At 37.9% G+C, this 22,193-nt stretch overlaps 2 protein-coding genes across 2 annotated transcripts; one reads left to right on the top strand and one right to left on the bottom strand.

The window, feature by feature from the left end:
• The first annotated feature begins 876 nt into the window (after nucleotides 1–876).
• LOC139133657 (uncharacterized) lies at nucleotides 877–7,474 on the top strand. Its single transcript, XM_070700409.1, has 8 exons — nucleotides 877–901; nucleotides 1,200–1,313; nucleotides 2,061–2,147; nucleotides 2,932–3,141; nucleotides 3,852–4,055; nucleotides 4,334–4,504; nucleotides 5,332–5,479; nucleotides 7,373–7,474. The coding sequence occupies exons 1-8, from the start codon at nucleotides 877–879 to the stop codon at nucleotides 7,443–7,445; spliced, it is 1,032 nt and encodes a 343-aa protein (XP_070556510.1). The 3' UTR covers nucleotides 7,446–7,474.
• Nucleotides 7,475–12,190: 4,716 nt separating this feature from the next.
• LOC139133656 (cartilage intermediate layer protein 1-like) lies at nucleotides 12,191–22,193 on the bottom strand. The gene is made up of 7 exons (XM_070700408.1): nucleotides 22,007–22,193; nucleotides 20,425–20,481; nucleotides 19,630–19,803; nucleotides 18,593–18,859; nucleotides 18,067–18,175; nucleotides 17,044–17,201; nucleotides 12,191–14,550 (listed from the first exon to the last, which is right to left on the bottom strand). The coding sequence occupies exons 1-7, from the start codon at nucleotides 22,191–22,193 to the stop codon at nucleotides 12,191–12,193; spliced, it is 3,312 nt and encodes a 1,103-aa protein (XP_070556509.1).

Below are 22,193 nucleotides of genomic sequence, written 5' to 3'. Positions count from 1 at the left end.
TTTGTCCAATCCTTGCCAACACAATTCAACCTGCAGTGATTACATAAACCAATACGTATGCAACTGTACCCTTGGATTCGAAGGAACCGATTGTGAACTAAGTAAGTTTGCTGCATCTTGTTTAAGGATTCAGCGTTACAATTAGTATCATTTTAAAAGATTTACATTAGGAACCATTATTAAGTCATCTTCAAATGCAAAACGTGTTAAGTACATCGAATGAGTCTCATTAATGATACAAAATTAACTGCTGCTTTAAACACATTTTTACTGATATTTTGATCAGTGAGAAACGACAACGCTCTCTCTTCCAGGGACAGAATTATCTGATTGTCCATGGTTAAAGTGACATTCTTTAATCTTTCCATTTGTGTCTCTTAAACCGATCATTTCCTTTTGACTTCGGTTCATTCGTAACACCAGACATCGACGACTGTAATCACTCGTTGTGTCAAAACACTGGGATTTGTGTTGATGGGATCAATGAATACACATGCGACTGTCCCGTTGGTACGGAGGGATTCCACTGTGAAATAAGTAAGTGGAGCATGATAATATTACACGCACTGACATCACTTTTAAGGCTGGGACATCATATCACTTTACTTCAGCTCGGGCTTCTTGAAAGTAAATTGGATCTAAGAGCGGTATGTCTGAGCTAATTTGGATCAATGCCCATCATCCGCCGCCAAAAGTCAACGCCATTCAAGGAATTTGTCAGAAGTATAAGAATGAAATTCTGCACGCTAAACATCAGTTACCGAGTACAACACTGGAAACCATGTGGCGCCCTTTATCGTGCAAACATTTAGCCAATATATTCAAATGTCCGATAGGTAGAGAGTAACATCTAAATAATACACTCTGATATAATAAATGACGAAAGCCGTGCATCCATGTGGTAAAATATCAGTGTTGCGAGATGTCACAAATGTATAAACGAAGAAATGCACGTATTAAAGGTATACTGTCACGTGTTCCAATTTTGCCACAGTTACCATGGAAAGAGATAATCTCACCTATTACAGATGTTAAGCGGGTGGCGGCTTTTTAAAAACAGCGCCCTCACATGGGCATTTTGAATACCAAGGAACGCCCCTTTGACCATATATGGACATTTAGATTATAGGTGACTGTATACCTTTAAGGTTTTATTTCAATAACGATCGAAATGACGTCGTTTTTTTTTCGTTTTATAGATTACGATGATTGCAATCATACACTCTGTACGAATACTGGGCAGTGTGTGGATGGAATCAATAGCTACACATGTGACTGTCCTGTTGGCACACTTGGATTTCACTGTGAGATAAGTAAGTACAGATTTTTCACTTGAATCGCTCCAAAAAATTAGAAAATGTAGTAATCCAAAGAATACCAGTATTATGATATATCAAGCAAGGATCATCAAAGTTTAGGCACGTGAAATTTATTTTCGTGGCCTTATACCACTGTAGACGTAACCCAAGTATTGGCAACGGCGACTGACTTTGCCTTATACTACCATATTTCTCCCAAGACTGAAACGGAAAACTTGAAACAGAATTCTACATAAAATTCATATTTTTTGGTCAGTGTACCAACCGTATTTTTGAAATTGCTCGGAGGCTCAAAAAGGTGTTTGCCTTCATCAGTATGAGTTTTTCATTACCAGTAAAAGTTGCATAGTACCCGCATAAAATATTTACCAATCACACTTTCGTATAAATGTATTTTATTTATTTTTGATGTATGAATTCAATACCAATTGAACTTCTTGAGATAATCTATTATGGGGAATAAAAACTATTTGGGCTCTTGCATTTGCAAAACGCTCTTTACAAAGAAAGACTTGTGCATGCATTCGTTTTATATACAAAATGAAAAGGACTTAAGTCCAATAAAAAGGATATACCTAATATGGGTTTACTCGCTCGCCAAAAATCTGGCGCTCATGTGAAAGTCTACCATGATAATATGAAAATCATGGTCCCGAACGTATATATGAAACGCACTTATGTATGTACAGCTTGTGATCAAGTGCTTAAGGCAGACTGCCTTCTTATGTCATGCGTTTTTAGATATCAACGACTGCCCATCCGGTGATCCTTGCCATGGTGGATCATGCATCGACGGAATTAACTCGTATTCTTGCGACTGCGACCAAGGTAGGTTGAAAGTCATTTATGTAGATAAAACGTTCATCCAACATAACAGAAAGAATACTTGAAAGAAGGCCTTATTTGTCATATCAATCAACGAATAATACTGAAATTATTGTTATATATCGCAAGCTGTTATTGAAAAATGAAAGTGGTCATGTGCTTACTCTATAGTTTTCTTCCTGTTGCATATTTAATCTCTCTCATTTTGAACCAACCAGACCGCGTGCACATCAGTGTTTACAGCGCTATTTCCCATCAGTTTGTGTCTGTTTTGTGTGCAGATTAGATGATCACTGACAGATGTACTTACTTTAAGGATTGATGTTAACTTTAGAAAACGACAGAAAGTTTGAAAACGCGGCAGGTTTATTTTGACGATCAAAAAGCCATCGGTCATGAGAAATGAGGACACTATAAACAATAAAAGTTAAAGGTATACTGTCACCTGTTCCAATTATGCCACAGTTACCATGGAAAGAGAAAATCTAACCAATCACAGATTTTAAGCGGGTGGCCGCTTTTTAAAAACAGCACCCTCACATGGGCATTTTGAATACCAAGGAACGCCCCTTTGACCATATATGGGCATATCTAGATTACAGGTGACTGTATACCTGACAATAGCAGTGACGTGAAAAGCGCCAGATGGTAAAGATGCTCACTTCAAGTTTTGTTTTACAGAATGAATACTGACTCTTCCATGGACCGCCTTGACTGATTATGGTTGCAATGACACCCTCATGTGACGTGATTATTCAACCACTTATTATTCATTTCTTATTTCTAGGAGTGGTAAACGTCGCCCTCGGCAAGCTAGCTTCGCAAAGTAGTTCGTCTTCGGCTCCCAAAAGGGCTATCGACGGAAATACTAACTCAAATTACTATGGCTACAGCTGTTCAATGACATATCACAATTACCAGCCATGGTGGAGAGTGGACCTCGGCAAGCTCCATTGCATATCCGAGATAGTCATCACCAATAGACAAGATTGCTGCCGTAAGTATGCAAAGAGTTCGCGAACATTGGTATAGCAACACAGAGCGAAATAAATCATCTGCAACAAAGTTTGCTTCACAGAAATACCCATAATACTTTCCACAATAGGCATTTCTGGCATAGAGCTGACGAAATGAGTTGAGTGCACTAAAAGTTTTCCTGCTTGTTCAAAAACAAATATGAACATGCGCACACGAAAATGATTAAACAAACATCAAGGTAGCATGCGTCTCAAAATATAAAAGACTGAACATTTGCCCAAACCATACCCTTTCGGAGATCAAAAAACATATCATGGGTTATCGTGCAAATTTTTGTATAACAGAGATAAATTACATATTAAATTTACCTCATTTTAATTTCGAATCGTCGCTACCCCTCCCCCACCCCGTTAATTTCATCGGGAGAAATAAATTTTTGATTGACACAAAACCAAGACGAAATTTAATTTATCTCCTATAAGCTTCAAAATGGGTCCACACAAGTAGTAGATTAAAAGGTATTTCAGAAATTTCAGAGTCCGAATAGTTGTCCCCAAGGTGGATTCTCGCTTAATGACGGTAACATTTAACGTTTTTACGAGCATATCATGCTGTCTCTATATCCAAGCCATGTAAAATTTTAAACGTAAGCAGGCCTCAAGAGATCCAAAAAGTTGCAAAGCAGTGATATAACACTCTTTGTATTTTTTTTTATTATTTTCTTTGAAGCGGAAAGGCTTAAGAATGCAATGGTGTCACTTAGTGACGGCTACAGAACAACGCAGTGTGGTTCAACGGTCAATGATTTAATGGCCCAGGAGGAAACCCTCTTATTTCATTGTGGGTCAGCAAATATCGGTAGATATGTCACTGTGTCGATACCGAACACTCATCAGTATTTAACCCTATGCGAAGTGCAGATCTTTGCGCCAGGTATGCACATGTATCCAAGATGTTTAGTTTTTGTTAGATCAATTGAATGAATGTCGTTGTTCAGTTAATACTCACTATGTCTGTAAGAGTGATACCATTACTACAGATTGTGCTCCATCGATGTCTTGAAGTTCAAACATTCAGGTTTAAGTCTTAAGCTGGATGAAATCCGAAGTTGAATGGAGACACCCGAACAGCGCCGAGAATTATAGAAAGGTTTTCGATCAGACAAAATGTATATTTTATATTCATACATGTAATCAAATGTTTTTTTATAGAGCGAGGAAGGTTCGAATTGGTCTATCAATATAAGACATGGACCAGCGCTTCTTTCCACTGTTCATATTACCTCTCTAAGTCAGGAGCACACCTCGCTAACATCCACAACTATGATGAACAAAATTATATCGTCGGACTCATATTACAATCCGGACAACAATCAAACACGGGTAGGTTATCAATTTCATAGGACGCCGTTCGAAAGAAAACAAATAACACATCTCTTTGACACCAGATGATCGTATCAACGTACATCCAAAGAATTGCAAAGGACCTAGTAAAAAAGACATTCTCACAATCTTCATGAACTGGCGTGATCACATCGATATATACTGATAGACATCGTCCATAAAATGTAAAGCCTAAGTAAAATATCACTGTAATCTTCCTATTTCTTTTGAAAGAGCCTTGTCAGTGAGGACGAACAGCCATCACAAATTGTGCTGTAATGCCGTGCGTACCAATACGACGGGAACCCTAACATTAAATGATTTTACAGATTCAATTACGCCGGTAAATTTTCTCTCTGATCTCGATAGAATATCCAGGTCTGAGCGTTATCTCATTAACCCTTTAAGACCCGACTTTCTGGTACCTTTGGTACCCCTATATAGATGGCCTGCAACTTTAACGTTTTCCGATCGGTTTACTATTTGTTGTCAAATATTGGAAGGATGCTGGCAATATCATTTTTTTATTTTTCAATCTTTAAGTAGCCTACAATATTAGACAGCATTTTCATTTTAAAACTGGTGCGTGTGTCGAACTGTTGAAATTGTAGACACTTAAAAGGGGGCTCAATTTTTACTTCACACGGCAGCCACTTTAAATCATGTTTGTTGATGCTAACACGTGTATTTTGACATCATTCGAATTGTTCCACGCCGTACTAGTCACCAGGTACAAACTCTTCGGTAAGCACATTAAACATTGGGTACATAGACATTGGCGGGGATTTATGCAGTTTCTGGACACACTGTCAAATACACTCTTTCAGGTGGGTGGTGGATAAGTCTGAATGATCGTGTTACCGAGGGCTGGTTTTACTTCGCCGATGGAACAAGTCCCTGGTCGAATGGATATTCTAATTGGCATCCTGGTGAACCTAATGATTCTTCAGGCGATGAAGACTGTGTCGAGTTATCGTAAGTGTCTCTGAACCATGTATTCGCATGGTGAAAATCATGCCCCTTTATCGATGCTAATAACCAAACAAATTCTACACTACATCACATGTTAGAGAAAACGTGGGTTCTGAATGTGAAAATAATTTGGGCATTAGAACAGTCCGGAGACATCGATTTACATTACTGTCAAATTTCCATGAATTAACTTGTTCTGATACCATTATGCAGTGAGGAAAGTAGACTTGGTTCAAGTCGGTGAATTTAAAAAGAAATAAAATTATTTGTAATAGTTTTTCGGGTCTCTCTCCTATTTCGTGCAAACCTATTTGGAATTTGGCAGCCCAGGCCAGGTTTCCCAGAGATTGAACGCGTTACCTTTGAGTCTGCGCAGTAGTGAGTTAGTTTCTGCCGGATTCACCGGCTTGGACTCCTTGCACAGTACAGGTGGCTAGACGGACTGTGTATAGTGATGTAAAGCAACTACAAAATGATTGACGGCCCTCCCCCTGTTATTCTGGCCGATAAGGAGAACGCATCCACTTCGACATCGCGAGTACATTGCACGCTTAGCAAATACGGCATAAAGTTCGCACATGGGCCGCGTTTTAAAACTGATCGCTTGACCATCGCAAATCATGCGAGATTAGGCTACCAGAGAAAAGTTGTCGTAAGTTATAGTCGGGGAAATTATGTGTTCGTCCACACACCAACTGGCAGCGGTAAATCACTGACGTACGAAGTTGCTCATCATTTTTCTGATTTTCATCGCTTCGGACAAAAGTGTACTGATAAAAATATCTCCCACATATTGCTCTAATGAACTAGCAAGCCTAGAAGTTGAATGAAAGAGGACTGAAAGACGTGTACATCAGCGATCAGAAAGTTGATATGACGTGCGTAGTGGAAGGCTGGTTCAATTACGTTTTCGGCGATGAACAGAGGTCTCGCTTCCGGGAAAAACTCATCTGTATCGCATACACCCACTCATCGTGTTCACCGTGACCCAACTCAAACATTCACAAATCACAGACTTGAACCAAGTCTATGAGGAAAGACATGTCGGTCGAAAAAATTCTATTGCTCATTCATTATGTTGAAGAATTCGTAGGAATGTAGTACTTTCCTGCATTGAAGATTTCAAGACAGAGCAAGTACATACATAAGTTGGAAATAAATAATCACCAGTTGCAGGGGCGACGTCTCACGACTTGAGTCCACGTCCTCCACAGAAATATCGTGTCTGAATAACAGACCCAGTAACATGTTGTTTTACCGACCAAACTTGAGACACTGGAATTAATGTGCTGCAATGCAGTGTCAATAATCTCCCTCTATGTGAATAATAACCTCATAGACGAAGACATTTGCAACAAACACACAAGTGTCCGCAAGGGGGGACTGCAATTTCTTTGTTCCTCCCTGTGATCAAGAATGATAAATTGCATTACTGATGTAATACATGTAACGAGAAAGGTGGCAGAAACCGGGAGTTCAAACCCCATAATTCATTGATAAAACAGCGACGTTTCGGCAACTCACATTTTGCCTTCTTTGGAATGAAAGCTGGTAGAAATGGTAAAAACAGACAACGGAAAAGTAAAACCAGACGTAGATAAGCGTTTAATATGCAAAATGAAAAGGTATGACAGAAGGCATGGCCAAAAGGTAACTTGAAGCAATACAAGACAAAACAAAAGTGGTAAATTACACTACTTTGATCTGAGTACAAAAGAACTCTTAGACCGTTTCTAAAAACAACCGTTATAACTAGTCTGAGCAATTTTTATCGAAAACTTGAATTATTACAAAGTGATTGAATCGTCAACTTCAAAGTTAAACGGAGAAATAAAAAAAAGTCAATTTACATGACAAGCTGTTGAGATAAAGTTTTTTAATTCCTTTCCGTTGTAGGACTGGTTTCAACTATGGATGGAATGACGTTGGCTGTGGAAACTCGTATTACTTCGTGTGTGAACACGATTAGATATTGCGAATCTATGCATTAGAATACATATTCACAATGGGTATCCATTACCGTTCCTGGTTTTTGACTGATATCGCTGTATAAGGTAGAATGCGCCTCGAACTCTCGAATTGCTAAATTAATTTCTGATCTGCCATTTGCAGAGGCTCATTTTAAAGTTCTTTGAGTAAGAAAAGTTTTCACCCTCTTAGTTATTCGAAAATTGAAAATGTTACTCCCCCAGTGATGGCGGACATTTTGAATTTGAAATATCAGTAAATGTTAGGTAATTTGTTTCTCTAGTACCAAACTTTGCATCGTGACCCCTGATTTTTATTTTTAATTTGGCGAGAGAATGGTTGAAAGTTTTATTTAGGAAATTTTGAGCAACACTTTCAGTCTTTCACTTTGAATGTGCGTACTACCTTGAGATCGTATAACCTCCAGTGCTTATTGGACATATAGTCCAGTCAAAATAGGGTTAGACCCACCACAAATTGCAACAGAATTTTTTTCTTCAGAATGCATTTCAGAGAGGTACCCAGAACAACATATTAAAAGTTTACTCGAATCCACCTTGGGGAAATATGACTAATTTGCATAAATCAAATATGGCGGCCAACCATCCGACAAAATAACATAATTGGCCATATATCACATGTTAAACAAGCTATTTCAGTGATTTCAAAGTCTGACACTAGTTATTTGGCTCAGGGAATCATTTTGGAGGTATAATGTTTCATATAGGCACTTCATTAATTTGCATAATTCCAATATGGCGGCCAACATTCCTACAAAAGACATTTTCGGTCATATACCACTTATTAAACAAGCTATTTCCGTGATTTTAAAGTTAAAAGTACATTTCTTTGGCATGGACATATGATTTTCGAGATGTAATGATTTGCATAGGTAATTTGTTAATTTGCATATATCCAATATGGAGGCCAACATTCCTACAAAGGACATTGTCGGTCATATACCACACATTGAACAAGCTATTTCAGTGATTTTAAACTTTTAATATTTTTCTTGGGTATAAGGAAACACTTATAGTGGTTCAATTTTTACAAAAAAACTTTGATAATTTGCATAAATTAAATATGGCTGCCATATTAATGCCCCATGGCTTAATAGCTTCTAATATATATAAGGGTTTTGTATAGTGTTCAGCACTAGGAAACTATCAAGAAGAAACTGTTAAGTCCTTCGACATTCATCTTTAGCTCATGTTTGGTATTGATATAAATACCAAAAAGAGCTTATATGGTGAGTTTATGGCGTCTGTAAGTCTGTATGTAGGTATGTATGTGCGGATGTATGTACGTCACACGCAAAGGCTCCCATACCGCCAAGCTACCATCTCAGTATTTTGTGTACAGGTAGATGCAGGGGTTGAGATGTGACGTTGTTTCAGTGTCAAAAATATGCAAATGAGGTCAGAAAAAGGGGAAATCCTGCAAATGTGCAAGAGTGGTGGCAATAACTGAAACAGCGCACACATCTGAGTAAGAGGTTTTTGACCTTTAACCTTTTGTATTCAGGGTACCTATTATGTGCGGGAGTGGTGGCAGTAACTGGAACAGCTTATTATTCATTTCCTGTGATTGTTTATGAACTGTGACATATTAAAAGACCTGCTTGATAGTTTCCTAGTGCTGAACACTATACAAAACCCTTATATATATTAAAACATTCTCTGCTATGCATGTTGCTAAAGTTGACCTCCAGTACCTAAAGTTTCAGACGTTATTTACTTTTGTCATTCTTGTTTCTCTGGTTTAAATATTTCTTGTTGTTTTTCTGGTTGTGCAGAAATCATTGTCATAACATCAACGTAGAATTTTCCTGCACTGAACAGATAGAAACAACACTTATTGTTGATCTTGGTATGTACCAATTCTGATCAAATTTGAGCAACACCGTGTAATTGCGGTATTTTTAAAATTTTAATTTTTCTATATATGACGACTGTTAATGATTGTTAGTCTTTGAATAATATATTCTCTTTCTGAATATATCATTGGATTCGTCTGTGTACGGCATTTTCGTAATTTGTATGGATGTTTAACACTGTACAGTGTCAAAACATGTAATCTGTAATGTTTACTGTTAAAAAAAGATGTGTTCAAAATCTTTAGTTTTTAATTTAGACTGAACCCCCTTCTTATGGATGGGTGCATCTTTATAAGATCCCCTAGATGATAGGCAAGAAGTCATCACACATAACAGCAAAAATACAATAAACACAACAAAGCTAAAAAACAGAAAACATGATTTGACCAAAATAAGAAATGCCATAATACACACAAATTGAAACTTTGCAAACAATGTCAGATTCATAAAAACATTATGGACACAGACTCAAAAAAATCTGAAAACTGCATGCTTTAGCAAAGGCTTACAATTAATCCGAAAACAGAATCCAACTATTACACAATACAAACAAGTACATCTTGAGTCATTTTTCCAAGTGTCATTTTTCCAGATGTACATGCTTGTATCGTGTATCAGTTGGATTCTGTTTGGCTGATGAGTTGTTTGAATTAATTTTAAGCCTTTCCTAAGCATGCAATTTCAATTTTTTGTGAGTTTATGTGTTGATCAAGTTTTTTTGAGTCTGATATTTTTTGCATCAGAATTTTATTGCAAAACAAAATAGTTGTTTGTTATATAGCATTTAAAAAACAGTGTGAAAATTTCAGAAAATTTGACCCAGCCAGACTAGAGTTATATTCTTTGCAAATCTTGAAATTCGGATTAAAGGGAAGCAGAAAATCGGCTGATTTGCATAAATTTGCATAAATTGCCCTCTATATCATGCAACTTACGACTGCTTGCCAAGCTAAAAGGTGAGCCTAACCAATTTTTAATTTGGGTTAACGGTTCCAAGACAAGAAATTTGACCTTTTTAATCTAACAATTCTCTAACACTTAATAAGCTCAGAACCCCCCTAATGTATACATTTTCTGAAAGCCTAGATATACAGGAACATTTTGGTAACCACAGTGTCACCATTGTTTACATAACTATCACGTGACAAGGTAATTTGCATAACCTTTCAAAAATTGGTTTTCCCTATGTTTTGTCTCAATACTTCAAAATATCTGACTCAAACTTGCTGGAATGCAAGCTGTCACAACGCTCTTTCAAAGTGTGTCTCAGATTTTTTATATCTTGCTTAGTTTTTTTGGAGCACAATTTTAAAGAAATCAACTACGGTTAAATTCACTGCTCTGGAAGTTTTTCTGGCATAAAAACTGTTTAAGAAGGTTTAAAAAAATTCTGAGACACACTTTTAAAGACCATTAGAACAGCTTGCACTCACACAAATTTCAGCCACATATCTCAAAGCATTGAAACAAAACATAGGGAAAACCGATTTTTGAAAGGTTATGCAAATTACCTGTCACGTGATAGCTATGTCAACAATGTTGACACTATGGTAGTCAAAATGTTTCCCTATATCTACGCTTTCTGAAAATATATAATTTACGGGGGTTCTGAGCTTATTAAACACTAGAGAATTGTTAGTTTAAAATGGTCAATTTCTTGTCTTGGAACCTTAATCAGATTGGATGAATATTTGCCAAAAAATTATTTTGAGCAAAATATGCTGCACTGGGTGCAGTGCCCTCTTAACAGTTTTTTCTTGATATTCCGGTTGCTAAAATCTCTACAGAACCTTATTTATATAAGAAGCGATTTGGTCATTAATTTGGCAGCCATATTTAATTTCTGAAACTTATCAAAGTGTCTTTTAAAAACATTGAACCGCAAAAGATGTTTCTTCATGTTTAAGAAATATATTTAATCTTCAAAATGGTTGAAGTAGATCGTTCAATACATGAATTTGTAGGTATATTGGCCGCCCTATTGGATGTATGCAAATTAACGAAGTGCCAAGCGAATCATTGCCTCTCAAAAATCATTTGTTCATGTCAAAGAAATATACTTTTAACTTTGAAATAACAGAAATAGCTTGTTTAACCCTTTGACTGCTGTAATTATTTACACAAAAATTTAATGCAATATTTTACCAATTTCTGTGAACTGTGCAAATATATCTATTATGTGTTTATAGTATTACTAACAATTCACACTTGACTTTCCTCGGGATACTGCCATGTGAGAGTTAGTCAACACCCGTTCATTTCATGCGTGTAGAAGTTGCATGTCGTCAGAGATAAAGGTAACGGAGCCCCTCTCCCTCCGTGCTTGTGCTCCTCCTCTCGATATAATCGAAATAGTGTGTTTTTACAAAAAGCGTGATTTTGATCACATGATAGATATGAACTAAAGATAAACAATACACACCCAATTACAAATATCAATACAGCTCTTGGTCTTCAATGTACATGTCAGAAATGATTTTAAGAGTCACTTTGACACGCTGAAAACACATAACGTGAGATTCTCATGTTCATTAAGTATTTTCATTAGTTCAATATCATCCATACTTATGTTGCATTAAAACTTTGAAAATATTTTCATAAAAGGTAAATAGCGTCTTTGTGCATTTGCCACCAATATGATGCATCCGGATTGTACGCCAACCAACTTATAATTGATATCTTGTTGTTGTAATTAATAATTTTACGGGTGCCGTTGATCACCTGGTGCATTAACCTTTGTGTGAGAGATAAACTACCTTCGTTACGATAGGTTAGGTATCGTTTCTTGAGTAAGTGAATGTAGATAGGTGTCCGCCTCACTAATGAACAGACACCGTTCTGTTTTGTATGACAGTATTCAAACTTCGTATTTACAGACAGTCATACTGCAACGCCCAACCGACATCCGGGTTATCTGGAGCATTCTGAGCAAATCCGTCGTCATCACCGGACATACAATTCTTATAGCCGATATCATAGCACGTTCTACCAGGTCCTTGACCGATGTACATGCCAGTTGTACGCCCGTTTATATTTCCAGTTGGTACTTTGAAACTATAAGTCTCATTGTTGTTCTCGATGCTGTTTTGTAGACCATGTGACTCAATAAAGGACACTAAATCTGGATTGACACCATCATTTCCTGACTTCAATAGACATGTCTGGGAACCAGCCGTCGGTGCTATGTTCAGCAAAGTTGTGTCAGGGCTGCCTATAGTTTGCCCGAGGGGCAGTGTATTGATCTTGGGGTGACCCCGCCGAATCGAACCACTGCATTTGAATTCAATACAGGCTGCCGTCTTACTCGACAATGCTGGAACTGGTGGATTGGGTTTGGAGTTGTCAATTCGCAAACCATACTGCTGGTCTCCAACAGATGGGTGGCCACCGCCTCTGCTTTCCACGATGAAGCGTTCGCTGACCATACTGTCGACCAGTACCTTAATGAAACACGCCTTCTTCTGGTCACCTTCATAGGGGAACCAGGAAAGTTCCGTTCGATCTCTCTCAATGTGATTCTGATCATCTATATCATAGTCCTCATTCTCAATTTCTACCACTCCTTTTTCTTTCTTGATAAATACGAGGTGATTTTCATCTACGGGAGCATTTACACAGCTTCTCCTTGCTTCATACGTGTAATACCATAACCAGTAGAATGGACCCAAGTCTCGGTCGTCATATCTCTCGTAGTCATACTGATCATAATATCTGTCATACCAAGGGTACTCGAAAGCCATTTGTGGAGTGAGAGCTCTCATTGTCATAAATCCTGACTCATCTGCTGGCTCTGGAAGAGTGAATGTCTGCAGTAAATCTTCAGGCCACTGGCCCGGGTGTTTACCATCTGGCACACTGTCCGGATGAACCGGAGACAGAACATCTTCTCCATGTTCAGCTCGTACGTTTACTGAAAACAGAGATTCATCCCTTGCACAAAAAGTCCACAGGCACGCACTGCCGTCTTGGCCCGTTGTTGTCTTTTGGAAGAAACTTAATCGTCCATCATATTGATTCGCTACCCTGTCTCGTTCGACGAGATCATTGGTCAATGCTGTCACTTGAACACCAGCTAAAGGCTGTTCCATTGATTCATCACCATAGGCTCTGACTTTCAGATAGCAATGCCGTCTCCAAGTTTCAATTCTGTCAATATTACAATATGGTAATCTATTCAGGTTGTATCCGACTACCTCAATGTTCCCGACTAGAAATGTTTCTGTCTGTCTTTTCTTCCTCTTTTCCTGTACAACCTCAAGTCCCCCAATATCTTCCCATTCACCACTAACTTCATTCAAGAACCACAGGTGAGGTCTTGGGTTTGCCTCGTCATCCAATGAAGATACATCTACGTTAGCTACCTCAACATCCAAATACAGCTTCATCGGGGCGTCTAATCTGAGCGGATTGCCACTGTCATCTTGAAAATCCATCGAAAACATGCCATATGTCTTCAATGCTTGTGGATTTCCTTCAACATCACGAGTTGAAAGTTCACCTGATAACAAATTGAACGCAGATGAATCAGCCGGATCAGAGAATGCCAGTGTAGCTTTAACATCACCCGTGTAGAGAGTCCCATCTTCATTACGGAATGCCTCTGCCGGTATTTCTAATTCAGCAACACTGCTCTCATTTACACTGTGACCTCCGAGTGGTATGACAGATACATCAGAAGCGTCGATTGTTACGGGTGACGGGAGTCGTTGGAGATAAACTTGATGGAAAATGCTAGTATCGTCTCCAATATTGATAATCTTCGTAGCACTCACGAAAATGTTGAATTTATCACGAAATGTGACTGCCAATCGCGTTTTGCCCTTTGATACCTCAAAAGTGAAATCACCCGCTGCTGAAGTGGTGGTTAGCAGTTCTCCTTCCATATACAGCTCAGCCAAAGGCAGCGGGGCACCATCGAGTCCGGAAGCACGCCCTCTCACGGTGATTGTTCCTTTTCCGCAATCTTTACACCCGCATACAGTCACTACTTGCACGGAAATCTCGAACGTGTCACAAACAATGGTATCCGTCTTATATACCACAGGGCTACAACATTGCTGCTCAGAGTCTGTGCAAACACTGCCATCAGCGGCCAACATTGGGCACTTAGTTTGAGTGCACTTACCAATGTTATGAAAGTTTGGTCCGGCTTTAGAGTTACCTTGACATCCTTCCGGAAGTTTGAGGAGATTTTCTTCAGGAATTTCACTGCACATAGTCTCCAAAGAATCTATAGATAATATACAAAATGATGTCGCAGGAAAATATATGATGTAGTGTCTCTTAATTCGGTCAAACAAACATTGTTTTTGCTTCAGTCTATAAGTTAAACGGACTCCTACAAGTATTTCACAAAATAAGCAAACCATCGAAGAAAGTATCGCCCCTTCTTGATTTGTTCAACTATACCAGAATGCGGTCGAACAAGGTGTATAGCAATGTACCCCTCGCAACCACAAAATATTTCATTCTAATCCTGCCATAAATGTGTTAACATCTGTATTTGGAAACAGTCGACCTTAATCTTTAAAAGCTGATCTTTTCGTGAATTTTCCGTTTTAGAAAGTCTCACCTTCTAAAGTTTACTCTGTAACAGAAAGTAATGCGAGCAAAAAGACCAGCCATGAGTATTTCGACCCAATGTTATTGTGTTATTTTGTTATTTAGGGAGCGTTCAGTTATTGTGGCCGAGGTTGGACCGGCAAATTCTTCCTGTGAATCAGTCAAATGATGAACACCCTACCCATTAAAAAATTGATGATCTTTTTTAAGATGACAAAAATTTCATGACCCCCCTCCCCCACACACAAATACCTCTGGAGGGGTTGCGATAGAATCCAAAAAAGATTCTAAGATTTTTTTCAAATTACCATAATAACAAATTCGCAATGTGTTAACATTCAAATCTCCCCTTCTGAATTTCTATAATTTTGAAATCCCCCTCTAAGGGATTGAACAGAAATTACAGGTGTTCACAATGTTTTTCCGTGAGCATTTTTGACGAGCAATGAAATTTAGTGCATGTCTTTTGGGAAGTTCCGCCATTGTTGCGCAGTTATAAGAAGGCAAAATGTGGCCGATGTGCTTCGTCCTAAAATGTCAAATCATAATACATTTGAGTGTATTGGACAAACAGTTATATTAAGATTTTCCCATAAAAAGCAATCTATATCTGTACACTTACACATGTTTGCTGATTCATGTAAATGTACTTTGCTTGCAGTGGCAGGTAAAAAGTTCATGTGTGTACAAACATTTGACATTTGGATTTAATTGATAATGTTGATTCACTTTACATGGGTAGTCTATGAGTTAACTATATAATACCTTTTCAATATCTATGCATTTATAGACACTTGATAATCGACATAAATGCATATGATGGAATAGGGCGGTTACAATATATGGTTTCAATCGGGTTCGAACTCACAACGTACGATACCCAATCACCAGCGGAGAAGACACAAACATAACCGCTCGGCAAAATCCCCAATCTCAAAAAGATTGGCTCAATAACTCGTATGTGTACAAAATATTCGATTTTGGAAAATGTTCATCCACTATACATGGAAGTCTATGATAAAACTGTGAATAGTTTTTTTCAATAAAAAAGTTGCTATACTTGTGCATATATAGACGTTGGATAATTAACATAATTGTGCGTGATTAGAATATGATGGTTACAAGTGCATATTATGTGTACAAGAAATTGGATTTCGGAATTTCACCAAAAATGTTCGTCCACTATTCATGAGACTCTATTAGAACGCTATGAATATTTTTTTCTGATATAAAATTAGTTAAATCGGTGAATTTATAGAACGTTTAATAATTCATTTTAGTGTGCTTGGTTAGACTGGGGTGGTTGCAAGTGAATGTGTGCGCTAGAAGTTTGATTTTGGAATTTCATTTAAATGTTGATTCACTATGCATGGCAGTATATGAGGAAACTATGAATGTTTTTTTCGATATAAAAGTCTGTAAATCTGTATATTTATAGACGTTTGATAATTCATTTCAAAGTTCTTGATTAGACAAGAGTGGTTACAAGTTGATGTGCGCGGAAGAACTTGATTTTGGAATTTCACCGAAATGTTAATTCATTATACTTTGGATTCTATGAGAAAACTAGGAATAATTTTTGTACAATGCTAAAAAACTAAATCAGTGTGTGCTTTTATAGCTGTTTGACAATTGATACAAATGTACTCGATTCAAACAGGGTATTTGAAAGTTCAGATGTGGACAACAATTATGATATTGGAATTTCACCTAAAGGTATCATTTCACTTTTCATTGTAGTCTACAGGTAACTGTTAAATATTTTCCCTGACAAAACTTGCTATATCTCTAATATGTAAGTAACAGGAATTGTTCATTGCCCTCAGTAAGCTCGATTTACAAGAAGACAAGCCTCATAGTTGCCACGGCAAGATGTTCATGTGACAGATATTTATACTTTTATCCTGATTTACAGTTAAATAACGTCAGAGAATGAAATAATGTAGCGAATCATTTTTATTTCCCAGAATATTTTTGAACATGGAAACTGCTTTTTGACGGGACGGATACTTATGAAAATTAAGTGATCCCGACCTCTGTGCTGTTTGGGGAAAAAACATGACTCCCCCTTCGCAGTTTTCAAATTTAAGGTGACCCCCCTGGATTTTGCCTGCCCACCCCGGCCTTGATAACTGAACGCTCCCTTAGCATATCAACCTACCTGAAACGGTCAATGTAGCGGGAAAAGAGTATTGAGACCCAGTTTCACTATTTGCTCTGCAAGTGTACACCCCGCCATCAGTAGCCTTCAACCAGTGGATGGTCAACGTGTTGTTGTAATTGTGGATTCTTTGGTCCAATATGATGTCATTATGGAACCTAGAGATATAGTTGCACATCTTCACGTTAGATGGACGTATTTGGTAAAGTTGTTCGTGTTTAATGATTAAAACTTTTCAAGATAATTGCTCCTTACTATAAGGATTATCACCAGATTAGCCTTGGAATCATATTAGATACGTCGTGGTTGTCCGTGCTTTTACATTCAACCACAATGGTAATCCAATGGTGCTTTAGAAGTGTTTTAAGTTGCTAAATCAAATGGTTAAATACAGGATTGCAAAACAAAATCTTCATGACTTAAATAAACATGGGCACAGATTAGTATTATAGATATCCATTATATTTTCGGTAAATATGAACTTCATTTTATCAGTTTTTATTTAAATTTATGTGCGGTTTGTTTGAGACAACTATTTTACAAGGTTAGCTACTTGGAGATTTGTAATTCTTGGTCTTTTAACTTTTGCTGCAATTATGGTAAGTTAGTGTCACATACATAAGTCCAGGAAATCGTAGACTGTTCGAACTTGAAACGTGCTAAGAGAGTAGTCGATGAGTTTCCACTCACAGACTCGACAAATAAAGGAGACAATAGCATAATTTATGTTTCTTATGGGAACTTACGATAAATGTTCATCATACCATAACATGACGAATAAGTCATGTTCGTGAATGATGCTAAGAAAATATCGGTTTAGTCATCACACAATGCCCTGACAACAAGGGCGCAATGTTTTCTTGTTTGTCCCTATACACAATGACGGTAGGGTTTAATTTCATCGTGCGCAAATGATTGCAAATGGCTACCCCGTCCATGACCCCTTATGAAGTGAACTTTTGATTGTATATGCCACAAAGAACTGAATGCGCACCCTTCCCTTCCCCTTCATTGACAGCTTACCATTCATAATAATCCACTTGTGGCCTTGCCCTTGCATTGCAACATAGTGTTACACTTTGACCAGTGAGGCGAACCTTGTTCTGTGGGTGCTCCAACATGGCAGGTGGCTCTGAAATCGAAAGAAATATGTTTGATGTACCAAAACCTGGGGTCCAAGATGAAAGAAGCTAAGCCGATTTTCGAAGAAAAAGATGTTTCGGCACTGAATACGATATCATTTCTATCATATGATTCTACATGATACATTATTTCTTCTTCAATCAATCAATCTCACTAGGCAAGATGCTTGATATACGACAATCTACACACGTATACTCAATCTGTACATTTGTCAAATACGTTAAATATTACGTAAGTATATGAATAAAATGCACAAGTACAGTGTACATTTGGTCGGCAAAGATTTGTGTCACGTATACTCTTGTTCTGCATAGATATACTTTAGGTATATCTATTGATATGTTCCATCATAGGTTCCAATGCATTGAGCGACTGTCCAGAAGGAGGCATGTAATGAAATACTCACCAACACGTTCAAGGGATATATTAAAGATATGGCCACCTATAGCTCTCTTCTTTCTATTTGAAACGTCAGAGCTTTTCCATGCAGCGTCCACAAATTTGCTCTTTCTAAAGAGCAACGACAGGTCGTCTACGCAGTAGTCCAGTAATTCGAAATAACCATCTTGGTCAGTGGTCGTAAGAGACGATACGGGAAGATTGGCATTGTAGACGTTTACACCTGGTAAAGACTTGCCGGCGATATCTGTCACCTTTCCGGCTGTAACTTCACCTTCACAGATGCAAAATATGCATTGCGAATCGAGTATACCGGATGGGCATGTCCTGGAACAGTCTTTTTCAAGAAAGGATGAGTGGTCAGTATACAGTATTCTTAACTCATGCATTCATGATTCGAGAGATCGACGAACAACGTAGCACAATCGTTTGTGAGAACTATTTGTTAATTCAACAAGTATAAAGAAACTGCAAAATCTCTGTGTGTAAGAAGATAATTGACTACCCTTGATGTGAGAAGCTTCAAAGAAGAAAAATAAGTATCCGATCCATGGATATCGATGCGACGTTCAGAGAAAACATACGAGCTTTGACTAGCCCGGTAGACGGCATTGTCGTCCAAAACATTTAATCAGCGGTTACTAGTATTTTGCAAGAGTGCAGAATGAAAAATGAAATGCTCAGATGGAGAAATGTTCAAATGGTTACATTCAAGGTCACTCAGGTTTTCAAGAGAGACAACACATTTTCCTTGTGGTCATGTTGAGAAATCACACAACACAACCCTGTTTGTCACATCTGAGTTGATTTTTACGTATGTTATTATATGCTACAATTTACGTGTTCAGGCACTTTACGGTACAGGACTCTTGGGAGGGACACAGCATTAACGCACTTTCACGAGCAGCTATCATCATCAGTCTGCCGTTCCAAAAATTAAGGAACCAAAAATTAAGGAAGGAATATGTGACCCTCGTTTTCTACGATACGACAAACGAGGTCATTCGAAAACTGTACATTATTGATTTTGTTTTAAACACAAACCTGGACATTGCCAATTTGCACATTGGTTTGCTTGAGTCAAGTCTCCAATGCAGGCCATGGGTTCATCCAAGTATTCTTCCAGAGAGTAACAGGTTCGGGAACGAATCCGACTTCCTCCACCACATGTGACGTCACAGTTTGACCATTGACCCCAGGTCAGCCATCCAGTAGTCCCTGGTTGTGGAAATCAATCAAATATTGGTATAGTAGAGAATATCAATTATTCTGTGTAATCAAATAATGATACTAACATGATTGGAACTAATTTGGGATAATTGGATGGTGAAGTAATGTCGTTTTGACCCGCAAATGTAAGCTCATCTGCTTTTCTTTAAAGTTACACACTTTTTTTATCAGAAATTTGTAATATTGCAATATTCTACTATATAGCACCTATCACTAATGAGAAATTTGAAAAATATGAAGATCCGATTATCCCAAATTAGTTCCAATCGTGTTTACCGTAGACTGGTACACATGTCAGGGACACCGACTCAAGATTTTCTCGACTTGGTGCCTTTACATCTGTATGTCATCCACAAGCATAAATGCGACATTGCCGAATTTGTAGGGTTGCGAGCCCCGTTTTTACTAATAAACGTGTCTTCGTTCGATTTGATGCCGTTATATCAGTATGTCATCCGCGAACATAAATGTAACATTCCCGAATTTATACGGTTGCGTGCCCGTTTTTACTAATAAATGTGTCTTCATTCTGGAGAAGCGATACCGGGATAAGAGACAAACTATAATGTGTATAATCATGGAAAATTACATTCAGAATGTATACATTACCTCTTAGATACGGTGGTGGCGCTATCGGGGTGTCACTACTTGTAGTCTCATTGGACTCTTGAAGAGATTGGATGGATATGTAAAAAGAACAACACATAGTGATGTCATCATATCTTTGTACACAGTCACGACTGTAAGATCTATTTCTGACTGGCTCTTGCAGTTAACTATCGGTCATTTCTATTGAAAAGGAGACTTCTAAACCCTAACAATGTCTTTAAAGTCATCACATCGTTGAAGGCTTTTATATTTCACGAAATCGTGACTCCCTGTATTATTGTGAACACAAAGCTTTTGTGTTCTGGAATAGTCCATCGCTGTCTTATTCTTGATGTATAAAAGAGTACGACGCTGGCGAAGTTTTACTGTCCGTTAGGTTGTCAAGAGAAACACATTCATATTCGTCAAGCTATATCATGAAACGACATAATTGCGTTTCCGAACCAAATAGTTTTTTATGTAGCTTTCGTGCCACGATGAAATAGTCAAAGGCTACCAAAAGAAACACAAGTCCTGCCAAATGCTTCACCAAAAGAGACACACAATGAGTTCGAGGTTGGTTTTTAATACGCATTATCGAAAAACTTTACTGACAGATACCTCTACCGCAAATTTAAACAACACATCGTAGCTTGAAGGTTAGAGCAGCTTTTAAAATAAAATGACTGCAATGATATTTGATATTAATATTGCTTACAGTAGGGTAAGAAGACTCTAAAGTGACACGCGCGGTGTCAAATAGATTTGCTAAGTTGTAGGAACAAACTCCTCTTCAAAGAGGGTGTTAGTTTCGTCATGTTTGTCGACATCTGAAACACTAGCGAACTATGCGGCTAATTGTTAAGTATAAAATGTTATTCATACACAGATTTTATTCGCTGATCATAGTTTATGATGAAATGCGTGAATTTTTCATGTTTTCTCTCGCTGTGGTGCAGGATGACTTGATGTAATAACACAGATCTCTGTGACTTTGTATGCTGGCTCTGTTTATTATGATTATTAAATGCTTCATGATTTCGAGGATATACTTCACAAGATTCGTAACCTTACAGCTTTACCTGCGTAAAAGTCTAGTTATGGAGTTTATCCAAACATAAGACGCAGTTTTTCCTGTTTTGTGTTCTATTTTCTTGCCAGTTACTGTACTTTTCATTCTTTCGAATTCATCTTTGTAAAAATGTGTATAATATCCTTTGATCTCGCCCTACGCTCAGTTGTACATTTATTGTATAATCGTTACTGTAAAGAATTCTGAAAATTTTGCCATTTGGCACAAATTTGCGTTGCGACTGCATTTATTTTTCTCCGTTGTCGCTTGGCCAAACCAGATGAACTGATCAACGCGCGCGGCAATAATGTTGTTAATGATGCACAGCTCTTGAACCAACACAGCTTTATATTTTCAGATCACTGCCCTTATCTTGTCTTCTATTTAAAATGTTACGATGAGTATGAAAACAAACATTTTACCTTTATCTACGGTAAACTGTGGTCAAGTCACTTTCCTCCAACAGTTTTACAGCAGAGAGAGCGGTATAAAGAGCGCTAAATAATCGTTAAATCAATTTTCTTCACCTACCGTCGTCAGGTTTGCTGGCCAGAAAATAACCAAGTATAGCCGATCCAACAGCAAATGCTGTAATAACTAACACCACGCAAAACACGGCAAGCCATCTTCTTCGGCAAATGCCTTTCGAGGTGTTATGTTTATCTGCTTCTTGAGTTGGAGAAGAATTCTCCGGAGCGTCCTCTGGTACCACCTTCAT

Source organism: Ptychodera flava, chromosome 5, assembly GCF_041260155.1.
Source record: "Ptychodera flava strain L36383 chromosome 5, AS_Pfla_20210202, whole genome shotgun sequence".
Taxonomy (NCBI): domain Eukaryota; kingdom Metazoa; phylum Hemichordata; class Enteropneusta; family Ptychoderidae; genus Ptychodera; species Ptychodera flava.
This window is presented reverse-complemented; position numbering and strand designations above follow the sequence as displayed.